Raw genomic sequence first — 14289 nt, forward strand, 5'->3', positions numbered from 1 at the left:
AATCTCACTATTTTGAAACATCAACAACATTTTTTCTCAGATCAGACTGAGTATGGGTTTTATACAAAGGTACAGTTCTTATCATTCACTCCCAACAGCCAGTTTCATCCTTCAATACTGGGCTAATGAGAATTACACCTTTTTCCATTGCTTAATGCTGTGGGGCAGTATATGTTATGGGCACCTACTTATTTGGATTTGCAGATGCCAGTGTTGGACAGGGGTGTACAAAGTTAAAAATCACAACACTAGGTTATAGTCCAACAGGTTTATTTGGAAGCACTAGCTTTCGGAGCGCCGCTCCTTCATCAGGTGGTTGAAGGAGCAGTGCTCTGAAAGCTAGTGCTTCCAAATAAACCTGTTGGACTATAACAACCTGGTGTTGTGAGATTTTTAACTTTGCTTATTTGGAACTAGTTTGAGACTTACAAATTTATATCACTTGTCACTCTTCTAGTTCCTGAGGGCTTTCAATGTGAGTATTACTCAAGATCAAACCCAAGACAGAGTGAAATAAAAGTATTCTCACTCTCAATGTCCCATAGTCCTTTTATGCAACAGCCAATGGTAATGCTTATCTGTGAATTAAATTATTTGAACTGCCCTTCTCCCACAAGCTCTTCTGTAAGAGATTTTATTTTCTGTTTGAGCAAAGACTGACATTAACTTTAGCATTCAATTCAGAAACTAAGTTAGCACAAACTCTTGACATTCCACTTGGCGAATCAAACACTCAACTACTTGAGTTACTGTTCTGCCCTAATTCATTTTAGTTCATTTAAATAGCATGAGGATGTCATAAGCATCCACCATATTTTAGATGTATGTAAGGTTGCCTTTTCACAAAGAGTTAAAAATATATGCAATTTTGCTGCAGATATAATAAGTGGTCTGCTTTGGGATCTCTAGGACCACACGGTGAGGAAGGGTATTGGAGACAGTTTGCATTCATGGTTCATGTACTCAAAAGTCCTGATAATCATAGAATCCCTACAGTGTGGATCAGGCCATTTGGCCCAACAAGTCCACACCGACCATCCAAAGAGTAACCCACTCAGACCCATTCCCCTACCCTTCTACTCTACATTTTACCCCTGACTAATGCAGCTAACCTCCACATCTCTGGACACTATGGGCAATTTAACATGGCCAATTCACCTAATCTGCACATCTTTGGATTCTGTTCCATCAAATTATCAACAAGGCAATATCCTGATATCAAGATTCCAATTCCTAATGCAGCAGTGGAACTTTATTGCAATTCAACTGCTAACAGCATCGTTCTGAACATTTCTGGAGTGAATTTCAGAAAATAAACTCCAGGATGTTACGGAACTCCAACACTGAACATGTTACATGTACAGTCTTTCCTTTGAATTAAGTGAAATTGTACCAGTCAGTTAAACAATTTGGGTTTCCGTGATCAGTATTTATATGAAATTTCCAGTTGTTCAAGTACATATACATAATGGGACCATTCCAATTCTGACAAAACAGGACTATGTTAATTCATGAAGAGCTATGGGCACTGCCTTTATAATTCCAGCCATTGCTGGAGGGGTCCACCGCATCAAACGTTTGGTTCACTTCAGCTCCATGACTGCATTTGGCCCATTAGGAACACAAAGCTATCCTCTGTGCAAAATACATTAAAACTCGCTGATTGTAATTTTACACACATTTATGTGAATTCTGAACCTCTTGTGCAGTGGCAGAATGTGAAACTTCTCAGGCAGCTCAGAATTCTGACTCAAACCCAGAGTAATAGAAGAGGTGGACAATGAGCAGTTGGGGACAGTCTCTATATTGTGGTTGGTTGGAGACTTCCTCAGCTGGACAGATGACTGTAATTGCAATAGCGAATTAACATCTCCAGGAACAAAACCAAGATAAACAGGATGGTTGCTGCTTCTGTGACAGCTTCTGACAGAGAGGAAAGAGGAGTGAGGAGGGGGACAAGATATTGAGGATAAGATGCAATGAGAGGGGAAAAGTTATTTTGTCACATTAGCAACCGGAAGAGCCGATATTTCAGAAAAGCCTGATCTGTGCAACTTTGAGCTTCATTTACAGCCGCTTTTTAATGAGTTTTTCCAGTTTACGGATCCTGGAAGATTCCTGCTCAGGGGACGGTGCAGATAACGATGTTGTTAAATTGTTCTCTCCACCTGAAGGAGGAGTAGGTAGCCTCTGTCGGAAAAGTTCCAGCATGCTGCTTTGTTCACTGCGCTTCAGACCCTGCAATACCAAAAAACGGGGACTTGTAGCAAAATGACAAGCAAATTTACACATCGACTGTTTAATTACACTTACATTTATTCTGACAAAAGTCACATTGTAGAAGGCGGTGGGAATAGTATAGTTGCATCAGGGACAAGATGGATAAAAGTGAAGTGGAATGGAGTAGTCGATTGTGCTTACAGGGTTAGAAGAATCAGAGGGAGGAAACATGTGGAGCATAAACAATGACACAGACCCACTGGGCTAAACGGTCTGTTTCCATGCTGTACCTCCTATATAATTATTCCACGCCTTGTTTAAGGCAGTTGGTTATCTCCGTCTCAGTGACTGCACCTGTGTAGTATCTCTCAGTACCTCACCCACAGAGCTGCAATTTGGTGCGCTTCACTAATTAAAAATAGAGTTTAATTTTCAGTTGCTCATGATTTTATGGTTTCAAATATAAATTATAAAAAGTTCCACTTGAATTGTTTTTACTGGAGTATGGCAGACTTGAGGAGATGTAATTAGAGGGCAGTGCTCCAATAAACTGCTATTAAATGAAAGAATGTAAATTCTCACCAGTAATTCTCCAGTTGATGAGTTTGCAATGTTGGGCATGCTGGCAAGGACAGAAGTGAAGAGTAAGACTGAGAAGAGGCCAGCTTCTGAGGAGCTATGCATTTGGGAGCGGGAAGCAAAACTACATGATGATTGATAATCATCTTGGCTCCTATGACTGACCTCTGCACGGTTTTATTCATCATTCATTCTTGGCTGTAACACTGACATCTACTTCAAATCCTCCAAATCCCACAGCTACCTGGACTACACCTCTTCCCAACCCCCTCCTGTAAAAAGGCCATGCCTTATTCCCTATTTCCCCGCCTCTGCTGGATCTGCTCCCAGGAGGAGCAATTCCACTCCAAACATCCGAAATGGCCTCCTATTTCAAGGATTGCAATTTCTCCGCCCACCTGATCAATAATGCTCTCCAGTGCATCTCCTCCACTTCTGTATTTCACCCTTGAACCCCTTCCCCCCCCCCAACTGGAAGGAGGATAGAACCCCCCCTGGTCCTCACCTTCCACCCCAATCTCCTGGTACAGTGCATCATCCTTCACCATTTCCACCACCTACAATCAGGCCCCATTACCAGAGCTGTATTTCTCTCCCCACCCCTATCAGCATTCCACAGAGACCATTCCCTCTGTGACTCCTTCGTTAGGTCCACGCACTCCCACCCTCCACTCCCTGCACCTTCCCCTGCCACAGCAAAAGGTGTAAAGCCTGCACCCAGACCACCCCCCCTCACCTCTGTCCAAGGCACCAAATAATCCTTCCACATCTGACAGAGATTTTCCTGCACATCCAAACACCTCATTTACTGTGACTATTGCTCTCGATGTGGTCTCCTCCACCACTGGGGAGACAGGAAGCTGACTTGTGGAACGTTTCAGAGAACATCTCTGGGACACATGCACCAAACAACCCCACTGTCCTGTGGCCGATCACTTCAAGTCCCCCTCCCACTCTGCCAAGTCCTGGGCCGCCTCCACCACCAAATCCTAGCCACCCAACACCTGGAGGAAGAATGCCTCATCTTCCACCTTGGGACTCTCCAACTACACAGCATGAATGTCAAAGGCTGAGAGACTTGGGTCTGCTAAGAGGGGATTTAATAGAGACATACAAGATGATCAGAGGATTAGATAGGGTAGACGGTGAAAGTCTTTTTCCGAGGATGATGAGGTCAGCTGGTACAAGGGGGCATAACTACACATTGAGGGCTGATAGATTTAAGACAGATGTCAGAGGCAGATTCTTTACTCAGAGTGGTAAGGGTGTGGAATGCCCTACCTGCCAATGTAGTTAACTCAGCCACATTAGGGAGATTTAAAAAATCCTAGGATAAGCACATGGATGATGATGGGATAGTGCAGGGGGACAAGCTGAGAATAGTTCACAGGTCGGCGCAACATTGAGGGCCGAATGGCCTGTTCTGTACTGAATTGTTCTACGTTCTAACAAGCAATTTATACAAGTTCAACATCACCTCCCTGCTCTTATACTCTACGTCCCTATAAGTAAACCTGAAAAAGTATCCACTAATCATACTCTGTTGTTTATAAATCACTCAGCCAGTTTTATTTTGTTTAACTAAGAGACAATAAAGATTCTGGGCAGGTTTCTGCTGCAATTGCAGAATCTGGGCACTAAGGGATGTCACTGAGATCCAGGGCAAATAAATCCACGATAAGTGTTTGCAGCTTCAGTACTTTGGCTTAGAGTTTATGCGCTGAAGGCTAAACTGCAGGACTGTGTCACATAAGGGAGGGGAAATGTTACCTAGACACTTTTTTCCAGAAAGGGGTTACACTCCTTAGAACAGGATCTTGAGATTTGGTCACTGGTCAGGGAAAGGAGGGTGGGACTGTAAGTAAGACAGGTCAGTGGAGAAGAGGGGAAGAGCCTAGCCTTTGCAATTGTAACAGGTTTGCAGTTCTTTCAGCTTGTTCAAATGATATTGGAAACTGCAAAGAGGATGAGTAATTGACCATTGCACAGCAAGCTATTCAAATAGAGTGAGCAAAAAGGGAATGTAGTGTATTGGAGACACTTATAGTGAGGGGGATTTAGATTGTTCTCAGCAGCAAAGAGCAGAGGTCCAGAAGGCTGTGTTGCCTGCCTTGTGCAGGGTTCAGGATATCCACCTGGCATTCGAGAAGCACGGGTGGTGGTGTTGTTGTGCACTGTGCAGATACCAATGGTATAGGCAGGACAAGGAAGGTGATTTTCCAAGTCAGTATAACAGGCTAGGCATTGAATTAAGCAGAACCTCAAAGAATCTGAAATCTCTGTCTGAAAGACTGGTGTGGTAGAAGTGGGTTCTAGTTTAGAGGCACTGGTATTAGTATTGGGCAAAGCAGGGTCTGTACTGCTGGGACAGTTAACATTTAAACCATACTGGGACTAGTAATCAAGCAAGCCATATAACTAGGAAAGTAGAAAGGACTTTAAACTAAACAGTGAGGATAAACAATCAAATTTAGAAAGATGTGGTAAAGCCAAGAGTAGAAGCATGGTGAGAGGGAAATATATTATAGAAATGATAAATAGATGATGACAGTAAGGGAAGGAGAGTACAAATCTAAGAGTAAATCATCAGAAAAGACTAGAGGTTGCAAAAATAATAAAAGAAAATTAAAGGAAATCTGTTTTATTATTTTCCCCACCTCTCCTGCCACCTTTAATGATCTATGCTCAAATACACCCAGGTCCCTCTGCTCCTGTGCCCTTTTAGACTTGTACTCCCTAACTTATATTGTCTTTCAATGTCCTTCCTACCAAAATACATCACCTCACATTTCTTTGCATTGAACCTCTCAACTTGCCACTCCATGAATTTGTCTATGTCCTTCTGGATTTCTGCATAATCCTCCTCAAAGTTTACAATTCTTTCACGTTTTATCTCATCTGCAAACTTTGAAATTGTCCCCAACACACCAAGATCTATGGGTAATTGAAGTCTCCATTATAACGACTCAATAATGTTGGCAATGCTGTATAACTTTCCTGCAGATTTGTTCTTCTTCATCCTTCCCAATAGTTATTGGTCTGTAGAGTACACCGAACAATGCAATTATATTCTGTAGCTCTATCCAAATTGACTACATCGTTAAACCCTCTGATACATCCTCTTTCACCAGCACTGTATTGCTGTCTGGAACTAATACTCCTCCTCCTTTCCTTTCTCTCTTTTTTTGAATATATTGTAACCACCAATATTTAACAGCCAGTCCATACGACCTAACAGCAGGATGGCTGATCTGATAGTCCTCAACTCCACTTTCCTGCTCATAGTGAATGCAACCCTAGACATATGACTCCTGAATTTTATATTCAGTTTGAAGCAGAGACTTTTATTTAAATAAGAGCAAGTATGAGGGCATTAAAACAGAGCTGGATAAAGTTACTGGAATTAGGTCAATTGAAATGAAGTGGAAAATATTCAAGGGTATAAAAACAAACAGAGGAGTGGCAAATCAGAAAATGGGTGGAATATTAAAAAAGTAAAGAATGACCCAAAGATTAATAAGGAGGGGAAAATTAGAATACAAAAACTAGACAGAAATATTTTTGAAACTTTTTATACATTTTTTTGAAAGAATAGTAAACAAGTGCTGGTCCTATAAAAATTGGATTTGCGGAATTAATAATGAAAATATGCTTCTACAACCTCACCTTCATGTCAAGAACTTTCTGGAATGTTTCCGTGCTACAATCAGCCAGGAGTTTGATGTAGTTATCGACAAACACCACAGATGCTTCATGAGGTGCCATTACCACCTATAAGTTTGAGAGAAAATAAATAGTTAAGATATGCTTTAGGAAAGTTTGCCTCAATCATTTTGACCATTGTTTTGCCAAAAAAAAACCTTTGTTTACAAAAGACCATTTCTCACAAAGCCTTCAAATACAATGTTTGATATACGCCATGAACACAATGCAATTTATATTTTGCCTCATCAAACCTAAAATGCATATATTTTTGTAGACAACAAGAACCTATGAACCAAAATGAAATCAATTGGGAAGTTACCTAGTTTTGGTTAAATGAAGAATGTGGCCCATGCATTGTTCATTTTAACATCCACAAGTTCGATAAAGGAATAGGAGGAGCATATGATTCACCACAATTTGACTTTTAATTCTTTGACACACACCATGTTCTTTCCTCATTTTTCACTATTGTTGATGTCCTTGCTTTAGTCTGAAGGAGAAAATAGTGAGTGGATTGTAATTTCTCCATTGCTCCAAGATATGCTACCATGGGGCAATACTGATATTGCCATTTGTCTCCTTAAACTATAGAAGTACATAACTTTGTAATACAGTGATTTACTTAGTGGGCTGATGAAGAATTAACAATGACAGCAACCTGCCATTGAGCCTGATCCGTATCCTGTTTGATACTATACAATGTAAAGCCACATCGTTTGAAAAACCTTTCAGACTCGAGGGCAGAAGATGCACAGACTCACCTCGACAGGCCTGAGTAACACAGTGCCATTGTAGAACAGAAAGAAAAGTACAAATCTCCTCTTTTTACAGGTACAGACTCATTTTGTATCTATTTCAATTAGAGTCAAACAACTTTAACATGTTATTTACAGTATAAATATATTTCATTTACAACATTTCAAATCTTTCAGAATCACAGAAAACAGGACTAGGATATTCACTCCATAATCTTCGAGGAGAAAGTGAGGACTGCAGATGCTGGAGATCAGAGCTGAAAGTGTGTTGCTGGAAAAGCACAGGTCAGGCAGCATCCAAGGAGCAGGAGAGTTGATGTTTCGGGCATGAGCCCTTCTTCGGGAATGAGGAAAGCGTTGGAATGCCCCTCCCCCAAGTCCCTCCTCCCTACCTTTTATCTTAGCCTGCTGGACACACTTTCCTCATTCCTGAAGAAGGGCTCATGCCCGAAACGTCAACTCTGCTATTCACTCCATAATGCCTGCTCCACAATTCTGCATGCTCACATCTAATCCTCTATCTCAATGCATATTCTCCCCATACCCCTTCACACCTTCAGTCTTTAGAAATCAGTTCCACTGCCTTTTGTAATGAAGAAGTTCAAAGGTTCATGATGGTATGGGCGAAGGAATTTCTCAATTCAGACTGAAATGGTCTACTGTGTATCCTGAGAATATTTGTCCTGTTTACTTAGTGCTATTACATTGTAACCTAGAAACTGTCATTTCCAGTATAGCCGTGGCCATCTCAATTTGTAACATATCAAATGGATCCACCATTTAGTTTGTGGTCGGGTAAACTATGACATGGTTTTCCCTGGAGAGATTTACTTTAGTTTCCTCAGGTCTTGCTCCAACTGCAGTGGACAGTTTTGCAAATCTACTCCCAGGATCACAATGCAAGAACGCCCAGGATTAATCCCGAACCGCCTACCCTACATTAACCATAGCTAAGATAACTTGTCAATAAGATAAAGCTATGTTTAATTGGCCAGTTTGTTTTTTAAAACTGTTGCTCCAGTACTGAATTAAATGAAGTATTGGCGTCTGTAAGCAAATCCAAAAAATTCTAATCCTTTTCAATTGGACAGCCAATTACAGATATTAATAGTTTCAACTCTCCAAGCCATAGGAATAAGAGTAGGCCATTCTACTCGAGTTTTACACCTTTCAGTTTCATAGTTAATCTGTAACTTAACTATCTATCTTGATCTGTATAAACTTAATATTCTTGTGCAGCAAAAGTCTTGAACAAGCAAACAAACATTGGGTTGCTTCATTTAATTACAAAATGAATTACATCTGTGATAAACTGTGATCCTGCAGTATTGCAAATATAAAGCACAAGATTTTTAGATACACTGGTAGATTTTGCCCTGACTTTGCTCGACATAGATACGTGTGGACAAACGCATTACACCACAAAACTCAAGAATTCAATTCTGCTGCTTAGGTGGATCTTGAACAATAAAATCTAATTACCATTGCCAGAGTGAAGGCAGAGGTTAATTACAGATTCGAACATGTTTATTAAATTCAAACTCCAAGATAATAACAGGCTATCTTTTTAAGATTGGTTTGTATCTGTAATGGTTGCATCTGGCATGTTATCAGCCACCACGACTGAAAAAGCTCGAGTAAACAGGAGCAATGATCTCACATTTTGTTAGTCCGACATCAAACAGGCTTGCAACAATTGTCCTACAATCAATGGGAAACACCAAGCAGAAGACTCCTTTGAGGTAATCAATTCCAAAAGAGGAATAAATTGACCAAGTTATGTTATTCCTCTTCTCAAACTGTTTTACTCAGGTTTTATTTAGATTTGTCCATTAAGATTTAGTCACGTTAAGGAACATAGCAGAAACTTACAACATTGAACTGAGGGACAGCAAATAACAACTACCACATCCACCTTCACTGCAGAGTACTTCACATTAACAAAATCTGAAAACTGAAGCAGTAGGTCAACAACAGTGAACTTTAAAGGACTGATTTTCGGGAAAAAGAATGGAAAAATAATGTAAACTTTACACTTGCCAATTCACAGAAAACCTACAAACAAAAATGAAAGACCAAGGTTTTCACAGGAATATATGGAACTTTAGATTGTCCATCACACTCTTACCCCTCCTCATCTCCTACTGACTGGAGCCATTGGTAGATTAATTTAGCCACAATCATGGCCATAGGATTAGTTAATTATCGCTATCACAATTTTTCCAAAAAGATAACCATCTAAATCAGTCGGAATGGCCGATGGTGCCAGTCAATTCATCTGTCTTAAGTAATGAGAAACTGTCTAAAATCAAAATACGTTGTGTTGGATCTTTTGATTTAGCATTTCAAATCATATTTGCATGGATGACAAAAACTGGATTCAATACCAATTAATATTTCATATGATTTGGATAAATAGTTCTATATTCATGATAATTTAGCCTTAATACAGGTTGTCAGCTGTTGTCGATTACCATGACCAATTATCTGTGATTTAATTTGAAATGCAAAGAAAAGCTTCTATGGTGTGTTGGAAATGGCAATCACATGGCAATAAATGGCAAGACAACAAATGGTAGCATTCCTACCTCTGAGCCAGGAGACCCAGGTTAACATCCCACCTGCTCCCTAGGTATAGAATTACATCTCTGAATAGGGTGTTTAGAAAATACCTATAATTTATATCCAATCCATGTGTAACACCCAAATAATATGTATCAAGCCCTCCGTCATTCACTGCTGAGTACTGGGGAAAAGCCAAAAGTTTGCTTTCATTGTGTTATAGGAGCTTTGTTGTGCAACAATTCTGGTTAACAAAATCAACATTTGCTTTGTTGGTACATCTCACAACTTCCAGTAGAAAACAAGAGAAAACAAAAACAAGACTCCAACAAAACAATAAACATTTTGAGTCCTTTTCCCATCAAGACAACTACGTCAACTAGACAATGCAGACTTTGAAGATTGCAAATGCCTTCCACAAAATTAATAACTTGTAAAATTAATTTGATAACTTAGACTCTTGGTAGATGAATAAATAAATAAATATATCTTTAAATTGATTTCAACTAACCTTTTGCAATATCTTGCCACTTTCCATCAGTATACTTGAACTGGATCAGTCTACGAGCACATTTTTGGTGCTTACAACTGGCACTCAGGCTTGTGACTGCTGGATGAACACTTAACTTCCTCAGGCCACAAGTGAGTGATGGTAGAAGGGCTTTACAGGGTGGGGCTGTTGGCAACAAGAGCAAATGGGGTAGATGCCCAGAAGGCAACACCCCCACCCTCTCCCAACCAATCAAATCCCAATGTTGGAGCCCTTGATAAGGTAATGAATGCCTTTGACAAGAGGGCCCCCAATTAATTAGGGATTATTTGCCCACTTAAAAACTTCAAATGGCATGGAGGGAAAGGCTACTTCTGTGCCAAAAATGTAACTGGAGTGGAGATGAAAAGATGAAGGGTCTCCTGTACCCAACTCCTTAAACACTAACACATACAGTCACAGGAAGGACATTAAATTCTGTCCAAGAATCATACTTCCAGAAATTTACAAGTTTAAAGTATGAAGAAAAACAGACTAGGGAGATAAAGTCTAGTGTTACTGGATTCGTCTAAAAGTTTGGAACAACAACTGATACTAGTTTAATTATTAATTTTAAATGTGAGACCAATAAATCTTTGTAAAAAGTGTCAAGGGATATGGTGCAAAGGCAGATTCACTGAGTTACAACACAGTTCAGCAATTGAATATAGGAACAGACTTCAAGTATTATATGAGCTACTCCTGTTCCTAAGTATTCAAGGGGTACGGAGACTCAGTCAAGCGGACTCTTGTCCTGATATTGATGCCACCCAAATGCATTTTCCAACAGCATCAGGGGTGAGAATAGTAGTTTTCCTTTCCCAGTGTAAGCCATCTGAGGGATCTATTCCATTCTGCTGCCTGCAATCATCTAATGCAATGCAAATTGAAAAATCAAAACCTGGGACCCTTTTGATAGATTTAGCCGAGTTACACATTTCCTTTAGCAGTGAGGGAACAGAGGAGTAGTTTTCAATTTACATCTCGTGATCTCTTTCCGGTACAGAAGAGGAAGGGGTGCTGATTAGTTTGTATCCTATAGTAGTGACCTTCAATCCAAACAATTAGGCAGCTTCCTAAGGCAGTTGGTTGATGCAGAGATCAAAGAAAAAGCTAAAGACGCAAACCTGGAATATTGTCAAGTGCAGTGTTGATTTATTTCATTGCACGTCCCTGTTGTATATACAGTGTACCAAAAAGGTCAGGTAAAAGCCTGCCAAAAACATAGGGGAAATATCTAAAGCCACCACTAAGCAAGCCATTCCCTGATCCTTTTCCTGACTGCAATAGCTTTGTGGTAAAAGGAAAACACCACTGGTTATTTATTCATATAAAAAAGGATTTATTTCTTCTGTTCAATGTCATTGCAATAGACTTGCTGCGATCTGAGACAATCTTCCACTCCAGTGTGCAGCGGGGGCAGAGAGATTAGCAACTGGCTTGTTAACACGCAAAATACAGCTGACTGTAGCAGAACATGTCAAAGGTTGGGTCATTCACAACCGAGATTCTCCAGTTCTTTTCAGTCTGAAGACATCATTGACTTTAATCATTTTCACCTTCACAGTCTGCAACTCAAATTCTTCATCAGCTAAAATAGACTCAACATAAAGAAATCTTATTTCCAACTGCACGAGCCAGATAGTATATATGCCAAGTTCAGATTTCTAATGCTGGGTGCTCGTTCATATTTGTCGTGATTGTAACAAGGTCAGCTTGGTGGACCTCAGAATATGAATTCCCTGACTGGTGCTGTTAATCTGGTCCAATCAGGGAGCCCTAGCTGACACAAGAACAGGCATGTCAGAGGTTCTGCTCACGCTAAGAGCTGGTTCTGAGGGAGCTGGATCAGTGTCAAGGACTCTCCACATATGAAAAAAAAAGTGACAGGATACTAGCCTTTGTGGAGTTATTTTAGTATTCTTACATGTATTTGTATTCTTCTCCTTCCATGTCACCTAAAAGCTCTGAGGTAGATGTTGACCTTGTGTGATAGTGTGAAATGACGAACTGCATGTCAGCAGTTTTTTCTATCTTTATTTATTTTTATATCAAGAACGATAACTTTTGTCTTTATTTATGATGCATGTTCAGCATCCCAAAGCTCTTCACAGGAGCAAATAATCCAACAAAAACTTTGTTATCAGCGTCATATCACGAGATATCAGTGCAAGTTACGAAAAGCTAATGAACGTATGAAAGGAGGACACGGAGCTAGAAAGATACAGGGAGGGAATTGCAAACCTCCAGATCCAGGTAGGTAAAAGTGCACTTGCCAATGCTGGATTTAATTAAAATCAGTGATATACAAAAAAAAACAGAACTGGAGGAGCGCAAAGATCTCAGATGATAATACTGCTTTGAATTTGAGCAGAAAATTAATGTGAAGGGAGGACAGGAGAGTACAGAACTCGGAAGACAAGGTCAGTTAAACGATGAAAAAGAGAAATCCTTTGGCACAGAGGCCAAAGACGACAGAATTTGTGTGGTGTCCCTGGGAGTACCGGGGTTTGAGAATCAGTACATGTCAATGTCCTTTAAGGAAATCTGCCATTCTTACCAGAGTGGGAAACATGGGTGAAGTTGGTTAGTGGCAGAAGAATGATTTTAAAGGAGATGAAGGAAGTGGAACAAGCTGAGGTAGGAGGAGAAGGTTTCAGAGCAGTTGAGGGATGTAGCAAGATGAAATTTGGTGATAAGATCCATTCCATCACTGTAATGATTTGTACTGGAAATGGCCTAAGGTATAGCAGGTGAAAGGCTTCATAAGGGGAAAAGGTGCCAACACTTACCAGCCATACCCCCATTGCAAATCAGCACCAAAAGTTAGCACACTTGTTAAATCCTTAGTATGGTAACCAATATCAAATTATATCAAAGAGTACCAACCCAACTGTTGGTTAGTTTGTAGCGAGCCAGTCCATTTCCATTTATGAACCATAACTTTATTAGATATCTTGATGCTTAATTGAACCTTAGTATTAAACAAAAATAAGTGTGTTAAATCCAGTGATGCCTGCCACTGCTACTCAGGTTAAAAAAAAACTGATTCAAATCAGATCTTTTTAGATAGGCAGCTGTTGAAGCAGGATAATGCAGGAAATTGACGTTAGTGTGTTTTAGAAATTTAGAAATACAATTATAAATTGGTAGCAAAGACAACTGATTCTCAGGATAGCCTTAACAAGGTTCAAGAACAAGTCATTCACTTCCCCACAATAAATGATGTCACCTACATTAGTGATAGTTTAAATTGCTGCAAAGGATCCACTCCTAACATTAAAATATTAACAGTCACAAGATTAACTGGCCTAAAGATCACAATTTTATTCCCTGCATTTTTGATTGTGGATCAAAATGAAAAAAGCACTGTTTTAAAGGAGAGATTGTGGAAGGAATTGCTACACTTTTAAAAAGGGGGTGTGTACGTGCATGTGCTTGCACGTGCGTGTGGTGGTATTTACATTGCTTTATTCGGGGAGGGGCATGGGGAGAGCTGAATGTAGACAGACAGTTTGGTGTGGGGTGGGGTGAGGTGAAGGTGGGCGTGGGATGAGGGTGGGCGTGGGATGAGGGTGAAGTGAGGGTGGACACGGGGTGGGGTGGGGTGGGGTGAGGGGAGGGTGGGTGAAGGATGAGGGTGGGCATGGGGTGGGGTGAGGTGAGGGTGGGGGTGGGGTGGAGTAAGGTGAATGGAGGGTGGGGTGAGGTGAGGGTGGGCGTGGGGTGGGGATGGGGTGGGGTGATGTGAGGGTGGGTGAGGGATGAGGGTGGGCGCGGGGTGGGGTGAGGTGAGGGTGGGCGTGAGGTGGTGACACAGGGAGATTTGCCTGGCAAAAAGAACCTGAAGCCTCAAAGCCAATCTTTTCTCCATCCACTCTCTGGAAGCTGTTGCTTGTGAGCAGTAACTAAGACTTTGTTGATAGTGTACCAATCGCC

General features: G+C 40.6%; 1 protein-coding gene across 1 annotated transcript in view; it reads right to left on the bottom strand.

The window, feature by feature from the left end:
* Nucleotides 1-318: 318 nt before the first annotated feature.
* vps53 (VPS53 subunit of GARP complex) overlaps nt 319-14289 on the bottom strand; it is a 234501-nt gene continuing 220530 nt past the window's right edge. Inside the window, exons 21-22 of the mRNA XM_060848004.1 lie at nt 6466-6570; nt 319-2238 (exon numbers count right to left, since the gene is read on the bottom strand). Of these exons, the coding sequence (XP_060703987.1) occupies nt 2068-2238; nt 6466-6570 (276 nt within the window). The 3' untranslated portion in view covers nt 319-2067. The remainder of the gene's footprint in view (nt 2239-6465; nt 6571-14289) is intronic.

The sequence above is a fragment of the Hemiscyllium ocellatum genome, chromosome 31 (genome assembly GCF_020745735.1).
Source record: "Hemiscyllium ocellatum isolate sHemOce1 chromosome 31, sHemOce1.pat.X.cur, whole genome shotgun sequence".
Lineage (NCBI taxonomy): Eukaryota > Metazoa > Chordata > Chondrichthyes > Orectolobiformes > Hemiscylliidae > Hemiscyllium > Hemiscyllium ocellatum.